Source organism: Sus scrofa, chromosome X, assembly GCF_054392235.1.
Source record: "Sus scrofa isolate SSC_HxYL_T2T_F1_AM1 chromosome X, Sscrofa_HxYL_maternal_Yorkshire_Landrace_v2.0, whole genome shotgun sequence".
In the NCBI taxonomy this organism is placed as follows: Eukaryota; Metazoa; Chordata; class Mammalia; order Artiodactyla; family Suidae; genus Sus; species Sus scrofa.
This window is the reverse complement of record NC_139401.1, coordinates 100424501-100445730: the sequence shown is the minus strand read 5'-3', so window position 1 is coordinate 100445730 and position 21230 is coordinate 100424501. Positions and strand designations below refer to the sequence as shown.

Here is a 21230-nt window from a genome sequence, read left to right as displayed (position 1 = left end):
TGCAAGGGTTCTTCAAAATCTGCAAATCCATCACTGTGATACACCACATTAACAAACTGAAGAATAAAAACCATATGACCCTCTCAACAGACGTGGAAAAAGCCTTTGACAAAATCCAACACCCATTTCTGATAAAAACCTAGACGAAATGGACAAATTCTTAGAAAAGTACAATCTTCCAAGATTAAACCAAGATGAAATAGAAAGTGGGCATAACAGGAACCTACCTCAACATGATAAAGGCCATATATGACAAACCCACAGCAAACATCATTCTCAATGGTGAAAAGCTGAAAGAACTCCTGCTGAGATCAGGAACAAGACAAGGATGTCCCCTCTCACCACTACTCTTCAACATAGTTCTGGAAGTCCTAGCCACAGCAATTAGAGAAGTAAAAGAAATAAAAGGAATCCAAATGGGAAAGGAAGAAGTAAAACTATCACTATTTGCAGATGACATGATACTATACCTAGAGAATCCTAAAGACGCTAACAGAAAACTGTTAGAGCTCATCCATGAATTTGGCAAAGTCACAGGATACAAAATTAATACACAGAAATCGACAGCATTTCTATACACTAACAATGAAAGAGCAGAAAGTGAAATTAGGGAAGCAATCCAGTTTACCATCACATCCAAAAGGATAAAATACCTAAGAGTAAACCTACCTAAAGAAACAAAAGACCTGTACTCTGAAAACTATAAGATACTGATGAAAGAAATCAAAGATGACACAAACAGATGGAAAGACATACCATGCTCATGGATTGGAAGAGTTAATATTATCAAAATGACTGTACTACCTAAGGCAATCTACAGATTCAATGCAATCCCTATCAAATTACCAAGGACATTTTTCACAGAACTTGAACAAAATACTTTAAAGTTTGTTTGGAAGCACCAAAGACCCAGAATAGCCAAAGACATCCTGAAAAAGAAAAATGGAGCTGGAGGAATCAGGCTCCTGGACTTCAGACTATACTACAAAGCAACAGTCATCAAAACCTTATGGTACTGGCACAAAGACAGCAAGATAGATCAGTGGAACAGGATAGAAAGCCCAGAATTCAACCCATGCACCTACAGCCAACTCATCTATGACAAAGGAGGCAAGAATATACAATGGCAAAAAGACAGCCTGTTCAGTAAGTAGTGCTGGGAACACTGGACAGCCACATGGAAAGGAATGAAATTAGAACACTCCCTAACACCATACACAAACAGAAACTCCAAATGGATTAAAGACCTAGATATAAGACCAGACACTATCAAACTCTTAGAGGAAAACATAGGCCAAACACTCTCTGACATAAACGACAGCAACATCTTCTCAGATCCACCTCTTAAGAGTATTGACAGTAAAAACAAAAATAAACAAATGGGACCTAATCAAAATTCAAAGTTTCTGCACAGCAAAGGAAACTCTAAACAAAACAAAGACAACCCACAGAATGGGAGAAAATCTTTGCAAATGAATTGACTGACAAGGGATTCATCTTCAAAATTTATAAACACCTTCGGCAGCTCCAGACCAAAAAAACAAACAACCCCATCCAAAAATGGGCAGAAGATCTAAACAGACAATTCTCCAAAGAAGACATACAGATGGCCAAAAAACACATGAAAAGATGTTCAACGTCACTCATCATTAGAGAAATGCACATCAAAACCACTATGAGGTACCACCTTACACCAGCCAGAATGGCCATCATCAAAACGTCTACAAACAACAAGTGCTAGAGAGGGTGTGGAGAAAAAGGAACCCTAGTACACTGTTGGTGGGATTGTAAACTGGTGCAACCACTGTGGAAAACAGTATGGAGATTCCCCAGAAAACTAAAAATAGAACCACCATTGGATCCAGCAATCCCACTCCTGGGCATCTATCCAGAGAAAACCACGACTGGCAAAGACACATGTACTCCGATGTTCATTGCAGCACTCTTTTCAATAGCCAAGACATGGAAACAACCTAAATGTCCATTGACAGAGGAGTGGATCAAGAAGATGTGGTACATGTACACAATGGAATATGACTCAGCCATTAAGAAGAATGAAATACTGGCATTTTTAGCAACATGGATGGACCTAGAAATTATCATGCTAAATAAAGTCAGTCATACAATGAGACACCAACATCAAATGCTTTCACTGGCATGTGGAATCTGAAAAAAAGGACAGACTGAACTTCTTTGCAGAACAGATGCTGACTCACAGGCATTGAAAAACTTATGGTCTCCAGAGGAGACAGTTTGGGGGGTGGGGCGGATGTGCTTGGGCTGTGGGATGGAAATCCTGTGAAATTGGACTGTGATGATCATTATACAACTATAGATATGATAAATTCATTTGAATAATGAAAAAAGAAAAAAACTACAAAACAAAAACGAAAACAAAAAAATAATAAAGTACATAGGGATAAATTTAACAAAAAATAAAAATCTATACTCTAAATACTACAACACACCATTGAAAAAAATTCAAGAAAACCTAAATAAATAGATATTGTGTTCGTAGATTGGAAGACTTAATATTGGTGAAATGACAATATTCCTCAAACTAATCTACAGTCAAGGCAACACCTATCAAAATCCCAGCTGACTGCTTTGCAAAAATTAACAAGATGATCTTGAAATTCCTATGAAGATACAAGGGTCCCAGAATAGCCAAAATAATCTCAAAAACGAATAACGAATTTGGAGGACTCAAGCTGCTTAGTTTCAAAACTTTCTACAAGGCTACAGTGATCATCAAGACAGGATGGTGCTGGCATAAGGACAGACATATACCTCAATGGATAGAACTGACAGTCTAGAAATAAGCCCTTATACTTACTTTTGATACATTTTTTTTATTATGGGGCCAAGACATTGCAACAGAGAAGAGTTTTTCAACAAATGGTGCTGGGACAACTGGATATCTACATGCAAAAGAATGAATTTGGATCCCTTGTTCACACTATATATAAAAATTAACTCAAAATGGGAGTTGCCATCGTGGCGCAGCGGCAACAAATCTGACTAGGAACCATGAGGTTGAGAGTTCGATCCCTGGCCTCACTCAGTGGGTTAAGGATCTGGTGTTGCCACAACTGCGGCGTACGTCACAGACTCGGCTCGGATCTAACGTTGCTGTGGCTGTGGTGTAGGCCGGCACCTGTAGCTCTGATTCGACCCCTAGCCTAGAAACCTCCATATGCCACAGATGCAGCCCTAAAAAGCAAAAAAAAAAAAAAAAAAAAAAAAAAAATTAACTCAAAATGGATCATAGAGCTAGTGTGAGAGCTAACACCATGAAACGCTTAGAAGATAGTCATAAATTTTCATGACCTTGGGTTAGGCAATAGTTTCTTAGATATAACACCAAAAGCACAAGCAGCCAAAGACAAACTAGAGAGATTAAACTTCGTCAATGTTTAAAGATTTTGTGCTTTAAAGGAAACTATCAACAAAATGCAGGCAATCCACAGAATGGGAGAAAATATTTCAAATCATATACCAAATAAGGGTCCAATATCCCAACACATAAGAACTAACACCATTTAACAATAAAAAACAAATGACCCAATTTAAAAATGGGAAAGGACTTGAAAAGACATTTCCCCTAAGAAGACATAAAAATGGGCAATAAGAACATAAAAAGGTGTTCAACATCATTAGTCACGAGGAAAATATAAACCAAAACCACAGGGAGGTATCACTTCACACCTTCTAAGATGGTTATAATGTTAAAAATCAGGTAATAAAAAGTACTGGCAAGGATGCAGAAAAACTGGAACCCTCATACCTTGCCAGTGGCAATAAAAACCAGTAAAGCGGGAGTTCCCGTCGTGGCGCAGTGGTTAACGAATCCGACTAGGAACCATGAGGTTGCGGGTTCGATCCCTGCCCTTGCTCAGTGGGTTAACGATCCGGCGTTGCCGTGAGCTGTGGTGTAGGTCGCAGACTCGGCTCAGATCCTCCGTTGCTGTGGCTCTGGCATAGGCTGGCAGCTATAGCTCCGATTCGACCCCTAGCCTGGGAACCTCCATATGCCGCGAGAGCGGCCCACGAAATAGCAAAAAGACCAAAAAAAAAAAAAAAAAAAAAAAAACAGTAAAGCCACCATGGAAAGTCATCTGGCAATTGCTCAAAAGGTTAGACATGGAGTTGCCATATGCCCCAGCAATTCCACTTGCAGGTATGTAGCCAAGAGCAGACAGTCAGATACCTTTATACAAATATTCATAGCAGCACTATGCACTATAGCCAAAGGGTGGAAACAACCCAAATCTCCATCAATAGATGAATGGATAAACAAAATGTGGTATATTGTACAAAGGAATATTATTCAGCCAGAAAATGGAATGGAGTACTGATACATATAGCAACAGGGATGAACTTGAAAACTTCATGCTACATGAAAAAAGTCAGTCGGAAAACGGCCACGTATTATGTGATTCCATTTACGCAAGATGTCTAAAGAGGCAAATCCATAGAACAGAAAGGAGATTAGTGGTTGCCAGGGTCTAGGGAGGGGAGAGTACAGACACACCACTGATACAATGCTTGTGGGGAGAATGATGAAAATATTCTAAAGGTAAATCGTGGTAATGGTTGCACAACTCTGTAGTACACTAAACACTGAATTTAAAACACTGCTGTCTTATGGCACAGGAAGTTAAGGATCTGATATTGTCACTACAGCAGCTCAGGTCACTGCTGTAGCACAGGTTCAGTCCCTGGCCCAGGAACCTCCACATGCGGCAGGCGCTGCCAAAAAATAAAATAAGATAAATTTGTAATGCGGAAATTCTATCCAATTAAACCCCCCTCCCAAACAAATGACTAAAGGGAGAGAGAACAAAGCAAGGCCTCATTTGCGGAATGCTTTTAAATGTTCAAAGCTGGAGTTGCCGTTGTGGCTCAGTGGTTAATGAATCCGACTAGGAGCCATGAGGTTGTGGGTTCGATCCCTGGCCTTGCTCAATGGGTTAAGGATCCGGTGTTGCCGTCAGCTGTGGTGTACGTCACAGACGCGGCTTGCTGTGGCTGTGGCGTAGGCCGGCAGCTGTAGCTCCAATTGGACCCCTTGCCTGGGAACCTCCATGTGCCGCAGGAGCAGCCCTAAAAAGACAAAGAAGACAATAAATAAATAAATAAATGTTCAAAGCTCTCTGCTAACTCTTTTTGGTGATCTTTTATTACCTGCAATTTTTCTTCAATAACCTAGCTGTGCAGTAGAGAGAACAGGTGTCACTAATCCCATGTGCCACATGAGGAAGCTGATCCTTGATGAGGTGAACTTGGTCAGCCCAAGTCCCAGTGCGAGGAACCATGGGCCCGGGGCAGGGCACAGAGCAGCACTGTACCAGCTGTACACTGGAACTGCCTGCAGTGCTTTTTAGAAATGATCACGTTTTGAAACTGGCTCTAGTGCTTCTAGTCCTGCAGCCAGGGTGGAGAAACACTGGTCCACAGACGAGAGAGAGAGAAACATTGCTTGGGGTAGTGGTGCAAGGCTCAAGGAGAAGCCAGAGGCTGTACCTTCTCTTCTTTTAGGAAAACAGAACCAAGGTAAAGAAAGACCCATTAGGCCCTGGAGGCAAAAACCTACTGCCTGCCAATGTCATTCACAGCAGCCTCTCTCCCCATAGGTTGGGCGCCTTGGGCGTCACAGACAGGCCCAAAGGTCCGGTTTTATTCAAATGGGACGAAAAACCCCAGAGCGGGCCTAATTCACCTGTCAGGAGGGAGGAGAGAGGGCTGGCCAGCTCCCTAATCAAACAGACTGTCCAGGAATCAAATGCAAAAAAACAAAGGCACTGTTAGTCCATGTGGAAAAGAAATCCTGCCAGGGAATTTTAATCTCTCTCGGCAAGGCTAATTCAGAAACAAAGCCCCCTACGTTTCACCATCACCCAACCACAGGGAGCTGGGGCCAAGGCGCGGACGGCTACCATCAAAAGGCAGGTGTCAATCGGAATGCGCCTTGATTTCTAGGATGATGTCAGGAACAGTAGTAACAACAACAGCAGCTGGCGCTTAACCCTTACTATGTGCCAGGCACTGGGCTAAGTGCCCCACCTATGTCCATTCATTCAAGCACCAATTTACAGATAAGAAAATGAAGTCACAGAAGGTAGGTAACCTACCCAAGATCACATGAAAACAAAGAGAAAAGCCAGCCACAAAAGCAAGAACAGGTTGGCTCCAGGGTCAGCAACTTAGCCACTACACTATGTGAACACTTAACACCCATGCAAAGGCAAAGACTTTGAGAATACGCTGCAAACCACTGCTCAATGATTTCTCTCTCATTTTGGTGTTTTTCTGTATTTTCTCTTTTTTTTCCATTACGAATATATTACTTTTGTAAAGAAAACATTACACGGTTGTAAAGACAGATGCACAAAAAGCCTCATGCTTTGTGGCGTTTTTTTACTATGACAAAAAATAACCACTTGCATTAATTGGTGGTCATTGTATTATTTCTAATCTTCTGTATTTCACAAATTTTCATCAGTAAATATGTCTTTTGTGTAATCAGGAAAGCACGACATTTTTTTTTTTTAGGGCCGCACCTGTGGCATATGGAGGATCCCAGGCTAGGGGTCAATCGAATCGGAGCTGCAGCTGCCAGCCTACGTCACAGCCACAGCAATGCTAGATCCAAGCCGCAACTGAGACCTACACCACAGCTCAGGGCAACACTGGATCCTTAACCCACTTAGTGAGGCCAGGGATCAAACCCACACACTCATGGATACTAGTCAGGTTTGTAACCCGCTGAGCCACAACGGCAACTCCCAGGAAAGCATCACTATTTTAAGTGGTCTTAACATTAATTCAGGAGATCCCTGGGGGCTCAGAGGGTTAAGGACCTGGTGTTGTCACTGCTGTGGCTCTGGTTACAGCTGTGGCACAAGTTCAATCTCTTGCCTAGGAACTTCCATGCACCATGGGTGCAGCCAAAAAAATTAATTCGCCTGGAGAAAACACCATCTGTCATCCCCCTGTCTTCACACCTAAGATGTTATCCTGGATTTTCTCTGAGCAACACAGAGGTTCAGGTTCACTGATTCATTTACTCTATCATCCATGAATCCCCACCACGGGCCAGGTGCCCTTGCCCACAGAGACTAGTTATGATGGCAATGCTGGGAACCGGTGGACAGGCTGAATATACAGTCCAACCAAACTATGGGATGCTGAGCAGCTATTAGAAAAGAATGAGCTACATCCATTCCTGGAGAGATTACAGAGTCTACTGTTAGGTTAAGGGGAAACATACTGGAATAATGTCTATGGTGCGGTGCCAATTACGCAGGAAACCTAGACTCAAACCAACCAACAACCCTAGAAATGTGAACATCTTTATCTACAATTATGAGCACAAGAAAAATATGGAAACCTATACACACTAAAAGACACAACTTAGGACTGAAAGTCACTGGGGTTAAAAGAATAGCTTTCTCTTTATACTATTCTGACTTAACGGTTTTTCAATGAGCATGATTTTTTTGGCCACATCTGCAGCATGTAGAGTTCCGGGGCCAGGGACCGAATCCAAGCCACAGCACTGACCCAAGCTGCTGCAGTGACAACACCGGATCCTTAACCTGTGGAGCCAGAAGGGCGCCGAGCATATATTATTTTTGTTAAAAGAAAAATTCCTGAAAGTATAATCAAGCGTCCAAATCTCTAATGGGTATTGTATAACATTTATACAAAATCTTAAATTGGCTTAATTCTCGAAAATCAATCTAAAAAATTAGAAAAGTGGAGGAATGATGCCCATGGGCTTTGGTAATAGAACGATGGAAGTTCTCAGGTCAGTTCTGTCAATTCCTGTGTGTCCCTGTGAAAGTTATTTAAATTTTTTAAGTCTTAATCTGTAAAACAGAGGTACTAATGAGACCAAGGACAATCATTAGCTACATCCCTAAAACCGTAACTTGCTTAAAAAATGATAGCCTGTCATCTGTCTTCACTGACCAACTTCGCCTTGATTTGTTCTTACAAAATGTACACCCTCTAAGCTTCTTGTAGCTCAGAGACAATATCACAAGATTCCTTTAACTAACCCTTACAGACAAGACCTCCCAGAGTAAGGGTGGTTTGACTTGTTTTTCAGGAACATGGAGCTAGTCTTGCCCAGCTCAAACTGCTTTTTAGGGCTGCATCCCTGGCACATGGAGGTTCCCAGGCTAGGGGTCAAATCGGAGCTGCAGCTGCCGGCCTCCGCCAGAGCCACAGCAATGCCAGATCCGAGCCACATCTGCGACCCACACCACAGCTCACGGCAACGCCGGATTCTTAACCCACTAAGCCAAGGCGAGGGATCATTCCCGTTGCGCCACGACGGGAACTCCTGATTTTATTTTTGGCCACAGTGTGCCTCAAATTTTTTTCTTTTTTCTTTTTTTTTTTTTTTGTCTTTTCCTTTTCTGGGGCCTCTCCTGCGGCACATGGAGGTTCCCAGGCTAGGGGTCCAACCGGAGCTGTAGCCGCCGGCCTACACCAGAGCCACAGCAACGCGGGATCCAAGTGGCGTCTGCAACCTACACCACAGCTCATGGCAATGCCGGATCGTTAACCCACTGAGCAAGGGCAGGGATCGAACCCTCAACCTCATGGTTCCTAGTCGGATTCGTTAACCACTGCACCATGACAGGAACTCCAGTGTGCCTCAATTTGATGGGGATCGCAATCCCCAGACCAAGGACTGCACCTGGGTCACAGCTATAAATGCACCGAATCTTAACCACTAGGCCACTAGGGAACACCTATGAATAACCATTTCTCTGCTGCACGCCTCAGCGTCTCAGCACGTGCTTGCTGCGCATCAGGCAAATGCGCCCAGTTCAGTAACACCAATACCCACCTCACAGGGTTTCTGTGATGATCGAAGACTAATAATCAATGACTAACGCTGACTGAAGGCTTCCTATTTGCTAGGTGTTATGGCACATGCTTTATACATATTACCTGATTTAATCCTCAGAAGAGCTTTAGAAGAGAGGCACTATTATAACCTCTCCCATACCATGGATGGGAGAACTAAAGCCCATACAGGTTAAGTAACTTGGCCAAGTTCCACCCTCTCTTTTACACACACAAACACACAGCACAGTCAGGGTATGAACCTGGACCACCGCTTCCTGAGTCCATAGTCCTAACAACTACACCAGGGTGAGATCTTTATATTTGTCAAAGCTTCTCTGGTCACAAAGCCTCATCTACGGGTAAGGAATTCTTTGTAGTGGTGGAAACGCTAAGAAGACACAGAAAATTTCAACACGACAAGGGCTATAAGACGTGACAGAAGAAGAGAGTGTCACAGGATTTCTTCCAGTGATTGGAAGAAATGGACTTCATGCCTCTCCATCCCGCTCTTCAGACGCTCAATCAGGACTTGACTGTTTCCTACCTCCACGCCTCTGGCCAGGGCATTCCCTTGGCTGAACTGCCTCCTTTCTCTGCAATTTGCATGCATATTCTCATCAACCTTTAAGGCTCAATTCAGGCTTCATTCTTCCATCAAGCCTTCCTGGAAGACTTCATCCAATGAGTCTCCAGGAGGCAGTGCAAGGAAGTGCAAAGTCCTCAGGTGTAGCTTTATGCTTACAAATCATGTAACTGAGCAAGTCATTTTAGCCTCTCTGAACCTCGGCTTCCCCAGAGGTAAACATCCATAAATTACCTGGCACAGGGTAGGTGCTCAATAACTGCTAATATTAATCCTCTTCCCGGTTTTTTAAGAACTCGGAACAATTGTGATTTAACAATTAAGCCCACATTGCCTCGCCATTTTCCTTTTTCATGATCTGGACTCAAACACTGCCATAACTTCTCAAGCCTTTATGCCTTATCTTTCAAACTAAACTGCAAGTTCCTCGAGAGCAGGGGACGTACTCTGGTTGCTTTTGCACCCTCTGCAGCATATAACATAACACTAGAGTGCTCAATAAAAATCTGGATTGACTGGTGTGGCTGTGCTGGATTCATGAAAGATGTAAGACTCTCAAAGATTAATGATAAAATAAGGGCACAAATTAGACACAGTCTAGGGTAGGCCCCTAAAATCTGGCTTGCTCCAGGAACCCTAGGCTCTTTTTCAACACCCTCCGCATCCTCGTACATTTTGCATACATCTTTCAGAAACCCAGTGGGCTTTGGAGAAGGTTGAGGCACAATTTTGCCCAAATTGATTCTTCAGAAAACGAAGGAGTCTTTTTTTTTGCCTTTTAAGGCCGAAGTTGCGGCATATGGAGGTTCCCAGGCTAGGGGTCCAACTGGAGCAACAGCTGCCAACCTACGCCACAGTCACAGCAATGTGGGATCTGAGCCGTGTCTGCAACCTACCCCACAGCTCACGGCAACGCCAGATCCTTAACCCATTGAGCGAGGCCAGGGATCGAACCTGCAACCTCATGGTTCCTAGTCGGATTCGTTTCCACTGCGCCATGGCAGGAACTCCTAAAGGCGTCTTTTGAAAACAAGCTTTTTATATTTTAAGTACTCTCAAGAAAGCAAAGGGACATTCTGTCCCTAGTTCAGGCCCAAAACCCAAACCATAACGTTCTTAAATAGCTCAGTTTGCCAGTCACGGAAATAACTTTTCTAGGTCAATTAGCACGTTTCGATGTGCCAATTAGCAAAGAGCGAGATTCTCAAACCTGTTAGCATTGGTGACAGCAAAGTTTCCCCAGCAGCACACACAGGTACAAGGTGTGCCGGCGGCAGAGTGACGGCCCAAGAACACTGAGGTAATGACGGTGGATGAGGGGTAGCAGGTCCAGAAATGAAAAATGTCATCCCTAACCTCTCCCCCTCAGTCTGGGAGTTAGGAACATTCAGGAGAACCATCTAACGGAGGAAAAAAAACTGGGCAGAAGCAGAGAGGTAGTAAAGGGAATGAATGTGCTAGATCAACATGGATACACAATACTGGGCAATTTTGATAATGAGAAAATAATATACTTGTGATTTTGAGGCTTGAGGAAGAAAGGAGCTTGATGAAAAGAATCATTATCATTCTTCTTCTTCTTATCCTAGCAGAAGACAAATGGTTGAAAACACAAATATAGGCCAGGCTTGAGTCTGTGGTCTGGGAGGAGGGCTGGCAGTGTCTTCAGTTTCTTCTCTGTTTGCACTACCCCTTGCTCAGAACACTTTGCGTTCATAAGCAACTGTCATGGGCATCTGAGGGCAAAAGGCACCAGGCTTGGGATGCAGCTTGGGCCCAGTGCCTCATTCTGAGGACCAGACCACCACCTTTTCAAGATAAGAGCTATATCTGAAAAGCAAATAAGCAACCATGTTGCAGAAGGTGCTTTAGCCTGGAATGGATGATATTCTTTGCTAAGGCCCAAGCATAGATAAGAAACCCAGCACTGGGGTTCCCGTTGTGGCTCAGCAGTAACGAACCCGACTAGGATCCATGAGGTCTCAGGTTTGATCCCTGGCCTTGCTCAGTGGGGTAAGGATCCAGCATTGCTGTGAGCTGTGGTGTAGGTCACAGATGCGGCTTGGATCTGGCCTTACTGTGGCTGTGGTGTAGGCCAGCGGCTACAGCTCCGATTAGACCCCTAGCCTGGGAATCTCCACATGCCACGAGTGTGGCCCTAGAAAAGACAAAAAAAGAAAGAAAGAAAGAAAATAGAAAGAAACCCAGCACCACTATCAGGCCAAAGAGCCACCAGCTATAACAAGGAACTCACAAACTAGGCAGCTCATCTATTCTTCAAACTGTGGACTATTGACAGCTTGGGCTTAACATGGGATCCACGGATGGGCTTGTGGGTAAAAGGGGCAGGAGGCGGTGGTCTGTGTCCCTCCTGAAACTGTATGCAAACTGGTCTCAGTGCATCTGGAAGAGGCTCTGTAGTCCTCTTCAACTTACTAAGAAGCCTATGACCCAGCACTTTTAGATGGAGAGAAGCTTAGTGGCACCTCCACTCAAACCAGGTTCAAACTCACCCTGGTTTCAATCAGACAACTGGAAAAGGGCTCTGAAGTCTGAGGCAGGAGACCTGGGTTCTAGGGGCACCCACCTTGGCTTCTTAGGCAAGTCATTTATCCCTCTAAGTTCCCCCTTGAGAAGATGAGATTAGACCAGACAAGCTAAAAATAAATACTTCCATGATGCATTTCCCGGCCTTCCCTGAAGAAACAAAAGTGAACTCACCCTTAAGACACATCACCTGAAGCCAGAAAGAGACCTAGTCTGCAACCGTGGTGGCAAAGAGCACTTACTTGTCATGTGGGCCATTGGAATCGCATTCTTTCTTCTAAGGCATCAGCTTCTAAGATGGAGAACCAGGAGGGACCTGGGCATTCTCCAGCTGTTCTGCAGGCCCCATGCCAGCAAAGCCCAGGGTGGAGTGCGACGGCATGTGGAAATTCACCAATGGCCCAAATCCTTTAGCTGACAGGGGCAGCTTCCTCCAACTCCCTCAATCTCTTTCTTTATATATGTGAGTGTACGCATGTCTACGTTACTGGCATACACACCAATTAGTTCATCTTATTTTCCTTGTTTCCTCATTATTGCTAATGGGGTGAGAGGGGGAGGATTAAAAGGATCAAGAGCCAAGAAGGAAGGAAGGGCAAAAGCAAAGTCAAAAGCTGACTTCCTGCCTAATTGGATCATTGGGCTTAAAGCATCGTCTACCCTCCTATGTCTTACTTAAAGTCAATCTGAGCTCAAATAAAGGGTTGCAAAGCAAAAAGTCCTGAAGGGCCAGGGTAGCTCAAATAAAGGGTTGCAAAGCAAAAAGTCCTGAAGGGCCAGGGTAGCCAGGGGGTCCCAACCATTTAAAATATCCAGACACCAGAACAAAGGCAACTGTCAAGACAGATGCAAAAGGAGCAGCCACCCTGAGCTTTTATTAGCTTCATTTTAGAAAGAGAGCACCAAGATGATGGACTAAAGTGATCGGAATCACTAGTTAAGAGAGCTCGTCAAAGAAGGTTCAATGTTAAGGAGAGTAGCTTGGGCCATTTCTGATAAGCTGGTTGGCTATAGCTTGACATTTACTTGGAAAGTTTTAGGTGTCCTAACAAACATGATAGCAAATCTGCCATTAGAGAGGGAACTTGGGAAGAAGGGAAGAAGGGGGGGGGGAGGAGTTCCCTGGTGGCTAAGAGGGTTAAGCATCTGATGTCACTGCAGGGGCCTGGGAACTTCTGCATGCCATGGGCACAGCCAATCAATCAATCAAAGGTTTTTGTTTTTTTTTTAAAGAAGGGAGGGAGAGAGGGAGGGAGGAAGGGAGAAGGAAGAAGAGAGAAAGGGGGAATGAGGGAGAAATACTGTTTTCTGCATAGAGTAATAACGCTGTGTGGGTCTGAATTTCGCCCCCTCCCAAATTCACGCTGAAGCCCTAATCCCTAGTACCTCGGCATGTGACTGTATTTGGTGATGATCCCTTTAAAGAGGTGAGAAATTTGAACGAGGCCATTAGGGTGGGCCCTAATCCAATATGACTGGTACCCTTTTAAGAAGAGGAAATTGGGACCCACAGAGGAACACAAAGGATATGCTTCACATGGAGAAAAGTCCACGAGAAGACCTAGCAAGATGGCGGCCATCTGCGAGCCAAGGAGAGAGGCTTCAAAGGCAACCAGCTCTGCTGGCACCTTGACCTTGGGGATAACAATACCTTGCCTCATAAGTTGATTGTGAGGATGAAATAAACACCAGTCCATGTAAAAGCACTTAGAACAGTACTGGGCACAGAGTAGATAAGCACCTTAGAAGTGCCAACTGCTGTTGCTAAAAGCACCAAGGAAACATCACGGTCCTGGGGAAGATACACAGCTTTGGGGTAACGCGATATGGAGTCAATGAAAACTTCACTGCCAGCTTCCCAACGGACTTCAGGTAGGTGAATGGGCCTTTGGGGGCCTTTATTATCATCAAGCTTGCACAGTGGGACCCACAGTCTCTGCTTATGCTCAGTGGCTCTACAAGAAGAAGACTATTTGGCTTCCTGTGGGGGAAAGGTCCCACTAGGAAGAGAGATGAAGGTGACCTGTTTAGAGGAACCATATCCACCTCAGCTGATGGCTGAGACTGGCCAGGGTTGTGGGCTACAAGGACTCAAATTCAGATCACCAACTCCAGGAGCCCAGGGGGACATTTTCTGCTGTCGCCTCCCTATCCTGGAATCTGATAGAGCTGCAGAAAATGGAGAAAGCAAGCATGTTCCTCCCTGCTTTGCCTGCCCTGTCAATCTCCTGAGAAAACAGGAACAGGGTGACCAGACAGATAGGATGAGGCAGCCCTGGATGTGCTTCTCTGCCTAAGAGGTTACATCTGAGGCCGGGAGTAACTGGCTCCAGCACTGCTCCACATCCCAGAGCCAGGAAGGAACAGATTTTCAATCTGTTAGGCCTATACCAGCGTTAGGTACTATCCGCTATAGCTCTGGGACCAAGGCGGGCGTTGCAATTCTGCAGCTCATCAGGTGAAGTCAGGGAAGCCACAGCATGTGCAGGATGCAGGAGCAAGAGCAAAGGGACCTCCTTCAGCAGCCTGGGCTTGTGGCCCCCAGCTCACAGGGGACCACTGATGTCACCTCTATGTGCCTGCCCTCTTCCCACCCCGGCATTCTCTACTTCAGGAGCTTAAAGGGTCTATCTCTGCAGTGCTTTTGACTCTTTAAGAAAGGCCATATGTCACCTGGGGATCCTATAAAAATGCAGATTCTGAGGCAGGAGGTCTGTAGAAGAGCTGAAATTCTACATTTCTAACAAGCTGCACCCACATGATGCGGGTCCGAGTCCTCAGCCACACTTTGAGTTACACACTTGGTGTAACTGAATTATGAGCACCTAGGACGCTGATTCTCCAAGAGTGGTCTGAGGACCCCAGCAGTCGATCTCACTTCGGGGCTTGTTACAGATCTTCATTTCCTGGCATCACCCCAGATCCTCGCAACCAGACCTTCTGTGGATGGGGTCTGGCAAGCATCCGTTTTTAACTTTTCAGATGACTATTATGGATATTCAGTTGCAAAATGAGATTTTGTGCGGTCCACATTAGAAGGTGCCTTTTAGGGAGTTCCCTTGTGGCTCACCAGGTTAAGGATCTGGCACTATCATTACAGAAGCTTGTGTCACTGCTGTGGTGCAGGTTCAATCCCTATCCTACCCCAGGATCATTCACATGCCACAGGTACAGCAAAAAATAAAAAGAAGGTACTTTTTAAAACACTATGCCCAAGTTGCATCACAGATGAAGAACTCAGACTCTCTAGGGATGGGGTCAGGGCATGTGTGGTTTTTGTTTGTTGGTTCACACTTGTTTTCAATTTCTTTTTTTTTTTGTTGTTGTTGTTGTTTTTAGGACTGCACCTGCAGCATATGGAGGTTCCCAGGCTAGGGGTCCAATCGGAGCTGTAGCTGCCGGCCTACACCACAGCCACAGCAACACGGGATCCAAGCCTCCTCTGCGATGTACATCACAACTCATGGCAACGCCGGATCCTTAACTCGCTGAGTGAGGCGAGGGATCAAACCTCTGTCCTTGTGGATATTCAGTCGGGTTCATTACCACTGAGCCACAACGGGAACAACCTGTTCATACTTGCTTTTAAAGTGTCCTGGGTGAGCCTAGACCATGCTGACAGTTCACAAATCACTGCTTTAGATAAATAACACGCACCTAGATAAGTCAAACAACCATAAGGGTATACATGAGAGTTGTGGAAAGGGAGCAAGCAAATCCTTGGAGTGCCTGAAGTGTAGCTGCAGTTGTGGGATCTGGAGGCTTGGGCCCTGCTCCCAACTCTGCCACTTAGAATTTCTGTGATGCCCTGAACATCAGTTTCTCCCTCTGTAACAAGAGGCCATGATACTCGCCCTCAAGCAACTGTTATTTGAAAAGACCTTGTAACCTATAAAATGCTAACCAAAGAGGAAGCGCTCTCACTTTGAGATTTAAACGAAGACCTGAATGCATGAGGCGAATTTAAGACATGAAAACAGAGAGCCAGAGTTCCCATCGTGGCTCAGTGGTTAATGAATCCGACTAGGAACCATGAGGGTGCGGGTTCGAACCCTGGCCTCGCTCAGTGGGTTAAGGATCCGGAGTTACCCTGAGCTGTGGTGTAGGTCGCAGACACAGCTCATATCTCGCATTGCTGTGGCTGTGGTGTAGGCCGGGTAGCAACATCTCCAACTGGACCCCCTAGCCTGGGAACCTCCATATGCCGTGCGTGCAGCCCTAGAAAAGACAAGAAGACAATAGAAAAAGAAAACAGAGAGCAGTAGGAAGAATTGTTACAGGTGATTTCTTTCCCTGAGCTCTCTCGCCTGACCTGCTCATCCCTCCTGCAGCCAGCCCAGTGGATGGGAGTCTGAGGACAGGGCCCTGACACCGGAGCCCTGCAGCTCCTACTTCTCTCTGTGCTGGTTCATCACCCAGCCCCCTGCCACAGTGCCATTCTACCTGCTAGCCACTGGGGAGATGTGTGGGCCCAGCTGCCCTATGGGTCTGGAGGAATCTAAATCTTGCCCAATGGGGCCCTTGGCTAAGCAGTCAGGCTTTGAGGCTCCCCAGCAGATTATTCTGGACCAGTGTGGCTGAGTCCACATGAGAAACCCTTAGGGTACCTGGAAGGCTCTGTCTAATGGGTGGGGCCCCCTTTCCTTAACCCTTCCAAGAGCATCTGCAGGTGTTTTTGCTCCCTTCAGGTTCTGGTCTAAACCCTTATGAAAGCTCCAGAGTTCCAGACAATATGCTCACCCCTGTCGAGCTCCACAGCATCCAGACAGGACTGCCTCAAACCTCCACAGTAAATGTGTAAGATACTGAAAAACCCACATGGACGGGTAGAGGATTAAGGGGTAGCAACTACCATGTAAAATAAATCAGCTATAAGGACATATTGTACAGCACTGAGAATGCAGCCTCTATTTTATGAAAACTTTACATGGGGTTTAGTCTATAAAAGATACTGAATCACTACGTTGTGCACCCGAAACTAATACAATATCGTAAGTCAACTATACTTTAGAAAAATAAAAACTGACACGGCCCCATGGGCTGAGGATGAGGACAAGCACTGGATAACACAGGAGCAAGCAAATACCGTATGTTGCTGGTACGTTTTCAGAAGCAGCTACTTACCAGCCGTGTATTTACCACAGGAAACAGCAGGGCCAGAAGAGCTCCATTCAACATGTGCATCTGTAGCCTGGAGAGCAAAAAAGAGAAAGTGTAGGTCATGCTCTGATTCTGAGGTGGAGGCAGACAAAAATGTGTCAGGTTAGGCCATGCCAGATGGGAGAGCATGTAAACAAGCGGCTCTCTGTGTAAAATGGTACTGGCGTTGGCACACATGCATCATAAATTAAGAGCAGCACATTTTGCATCAATGGCAATGTTCTGAGGAGCATCGGCACGGACTGAAAAAATCCCCCAGACACTTCGCGAACATGCTGCGGTTCCAACACTTCATTGCAGAATGAGCACCGGGCTCCCCTAGCATTCGGTCAGTGGCAATCTCCGCTCCAAGGGCTGCAGCTCAGGCAGCATTACAAAGGGGAACCAGGAGAGCCAGGTGTCATGTTATGACAGCAGACACCTGCTTCTGAGAGCAAGGCCGCTTATTTACACAGCCATTTCTGATCCTTTTCCCCAAGCGGTGGACCTGGGCATAAAAAGGCGGGCCAGTACAACCCAGGGAGCCAAGTGCAATGTTTTGCAAATGCACTGCCTTGCTTTCTTAGAAATACCTTCAGGGGCTGCTTCGGGAGGTGGGGAGGGCAGAAGTGGCAGCCTTCCAAGCTCTCTTTGATCCATTTTACATACCAGGTTCGGTGACTTAAAGGCCAAACAAAAAAAAGAAAAGGCGGAGGGGGGGGAAGAGAAAGAAGAAAAGCACTGGTCTCCAGCATCAGGGAGTGAGACTGTTCCCCAAAAGGCAGACTTGTTAAAACGCACACTAGGAACCCTTTCTAAGTCTAGAACAAGCCAAGGCAGGAACAAACTGCTTGTGTGAGCTATGGGTGTGGATTGAAACAGCTTCCTTCATCGTCCCAGGCAAAGGGACGTAAAGGACTACTGAGGTACAAGCACAGAATGACAGTCTGGTCCTCCTGGATCAGAGCTGATTTGATGGGTCATGTACAACCACCCCTGAGTCAACATGGCTTTTAGACCTCAAGTTCACTCATGGGCTCTCTCTTACACACACTCACACAGTAGCCTTGTGATACCCGGATCTCTCCTAGGCCCTGACTAGGACCTAGAGGAATGTCAGTTCTTCACCAGGAGCCCACCAAGTGTGCCGAAGACTAAGAGATGTTATAAGGCGCTCCAAGAGAACAGCGCGGAAGCCCCCAGGTCACTTTTTGTTTCTCCCAGTCCAGTTCCTACTGCCGTTCAGTGTTACCAAGGCCATGACCAAAGAGATGATGTGCACTTAACATATTCCAGGCAAGCATCGAATGAACTGCTTTATGTAAATGCTCACGGAATTTGTACAGCCATCTTGCAATTATTTTTTGCATTTTGTGGATGAGGAAACCAAGTTCAGAGAAGTGACTTCGTCCACGTCACATATAGGACAGTAAAGCCACAATGCAAACCTAGGTTGATCTGACTCCAGACCCCAAACTCTTATGTCCCTCGCACTATCTTGTTTCACAGCCCACCTCCCTTCTTCCATTGCAAAAATGACCTCTGGTGGAGAGCTTAGAGATGCTCCGTTTTCCTTCCTTCTGCTTTCGGGGGTCTCTCTTACCACCTTCTGGCTTAATACGCTGTCAGGAGATGGCTGTTGGGAGAATGCTCCTAGGCCAGGCCAGGCCAGAGGTCCTAGAGTTTAACAGGGCTAGAGTTCCCACTGTGACTCAGTGGAAAGAAACCAGACTAGTATCCATGAGGGCGGGTTCAATCCCTGGCCCTGCTCAGTGGGTTAAGGATCCAGCGTTGCCGTGAGCTGTGGTGCAGGTTGCAGATGCAGCTTGGATCTGGTGTGGCTGTGGCTGTGGCTGTGGCTGGCAGTAGGAGCTCCGATTTGACTCCTAGCCTGAGAACTTCCATATGCTGCAGGTTCAGCCCTTAAAAAAAGAACAAGGCAACATTTGCCAGGGCTTAGCTTGGTCCTTCAAAGGGAGGAAACAACCAATGCAATGTCACTCCTGCCTCTCCAGCTTGGCCAGGCTACCACGTTTTTACAACAGGATCTTTCTGGGGGGTACCCTATGCTCGGAGAAACTGACTCTGGCTCTAGCCTCAATACCTGAAGCAGGGGTCATCCAGGCCTGGGGTGAAGTGACCTAACTCTTCCCCTGGACCCTCCTAGGTGACAGCCACAACATAAACACTCACCCTGGGAGGGGAAAAATCTGATAGTTCAGGTAAAGCTTTGCCACTGACCTTAAAAGAATGCTGGCATTTATACAAGGCCAAGTATGTATTTGGGCTCTAAAAGTTAAATCTTGAGAATGATGGAACTGATCCCAAAGGCCCATGGAAGGCCAAAGATAAAGAAGATAAACCAGGGGAGCGGAAATAAATCCGACTAGGAACCGTGAAGTTGCAGGTTCGATCCCTGGCCTTGCTCAGTGGGATAAGGACCCAGCATTGCTATGAGCTGTGGCATATGTCACAGACGCAGTTCAGATCCCAAGTTGCTGTGGCTGTGGCCAGCAGCTGTGGCTCTGATTTGACCCCTAGCCTGGGAAACTCTATATGCTTCAGGTTCAGCCTTTAAAAAAAAAGATAAAACCAACATCAGGATACAAAACGACTAATAAATTCCTATATAAATACAAGCCTTGTTCTGGGTCCTTGAAATTCAGTTTCACAAGCCACATATAGGCCAAAGGGTGAATGATCATTAATACATAAAAAGGCCTTGCATACCAATAATTACAAAAATATCTAATGTAAAATGAGCGCTTCCAAGTGCCAATCACTGCTAAGTATTCAAATGCATCATCTCATCTAATCGTCACAGTTTTTATTGCAATCAGTATCATCTTCTCCAATTTCATAGCTGAGAAAACCAAAGCACTAAGTGATTAAGTGTCTTGGCCAAGATCAAACAGATAATAAGTGGCAGAGGGAGGGAGAAGTCACACGCAGATTTTGCCAAGTTTCAAGCCTGTGTTTTGGCCACTGGACCTTGCACTTCACATCCATGACATGAAAATGACACATGTTGCCTCTGTGTGTGTGATGTATGTATGTGTGCACGTGCGTGTGTGCATGCTTGCAGTGGGGCGGGGAGGGTAGCGAAGCTCATGCCTAAGAGCAATGTAACTCCTTGTGTGTTTTGCAGCAAAACTGCCCCAATTACACAGCTGCACGGCCCTCTACAGGCCCAGAGCGCAGCTCAGTGGGTAAATGACTGACCACATCAGAGGCAAGGGCTTTTGTTTTTGCTTTAAACCACCACTGGCCTGCCACTCAGATTTCTGTTAGATATTAAAAATGGAAAATGAGCCACTAGTCCATTAAGAGTTCCCTCAACTGTACAATGAGAAAAATAATAGTACTAACTCCCAGAATTATTATAAGGACTTGATAAGCATAAAGTGCTTAGAAAAACACATGGTATACAATGAGACTCATATACATGTTTCTTAAATGGCGAAATGCTCACCTAAAAGCCTCAAGATTAAAAGGGAATCACATGGGAATGTCAAATAGTTTTAAAAACTCAACGTGGTAGTTCTCTGGTGGCAAAGCAGATTAAGGATCTGGCATTGTTGCTGCTGTGGTCATGGGTTCGATCCCTGGCCTGGGAACTTCTGCATGCTGTGGGCACAGCCCAAAAAAAAAAAAAAATAAACAAACAAAAAACCAAAAAACATAAAACACCTCAGTATGAGAAAGAGGCCAGAGAGCTCGAAAGCCAGATGGACTCTAGATCAGTTGGTCAAACTTAGAAATCGTCTTGCCAGCTCAAAGACTTAGACATTACCACTGTCACAAATACTTTGTCAGCTTTTTTGTTTCTGTGGAGGATACTATGCTAAGTTAGCGTATTTAGTAAGAATCTGAGGTAATATGGCAAGTATTATGGGTTGACTTCTCTTTCAAGACCAATTTCATTTGGTTCACAAACATTAATCAATCCATTAGTGTGTGTCTAATATCACTGCAGGTGATGTAAAGGAGATCAATATAATTAAGATGCAGTATTTGTCTTTTTTTTTTTTTTTTTTTTTTTTGCTTTTTAGGGCTGCACCCACTAGGGGTTAAATTGGAGCTCCTGCTGCCA

The 21230-nt window shown here is 45.3% G+C and overlaps 1 protein-coding gene across 12 annotated transcripts in view; it reads right to left on the bottom strand.

The window, feature by feature from the left end:
- The window catches only part of TMEM164 (transmembrane protein 164), a 214739-nt gene that overhangs the window by 94550 nt on the left and 98959 nt on the right, over nt 1–21230 (bottom strand). For 9 of the 12 annotated variants that reach the window (XR_014835524.1, XM_085008168.1, XM_085008165.1 and 6 more), the window contains one exon: nt 17123–17189. Coding sequence is in view for 9 of the 12 variants with exons in the window: in XM_085008168.1 (XP_084864294.1) it covers nt 17123–17189 (67 nt within the window). In the remaining 3 variants the exon portion in view is untranslated. Of the gene's footprint in view, nt 1–15302; nt 15370–16297; nt 17190–21230 lie in introns of those variants that run through there. The other 3 variants (XR_014835525.1, XR_014835526.1, XM_085008170.1) reach the window with 3 other exon arrangements.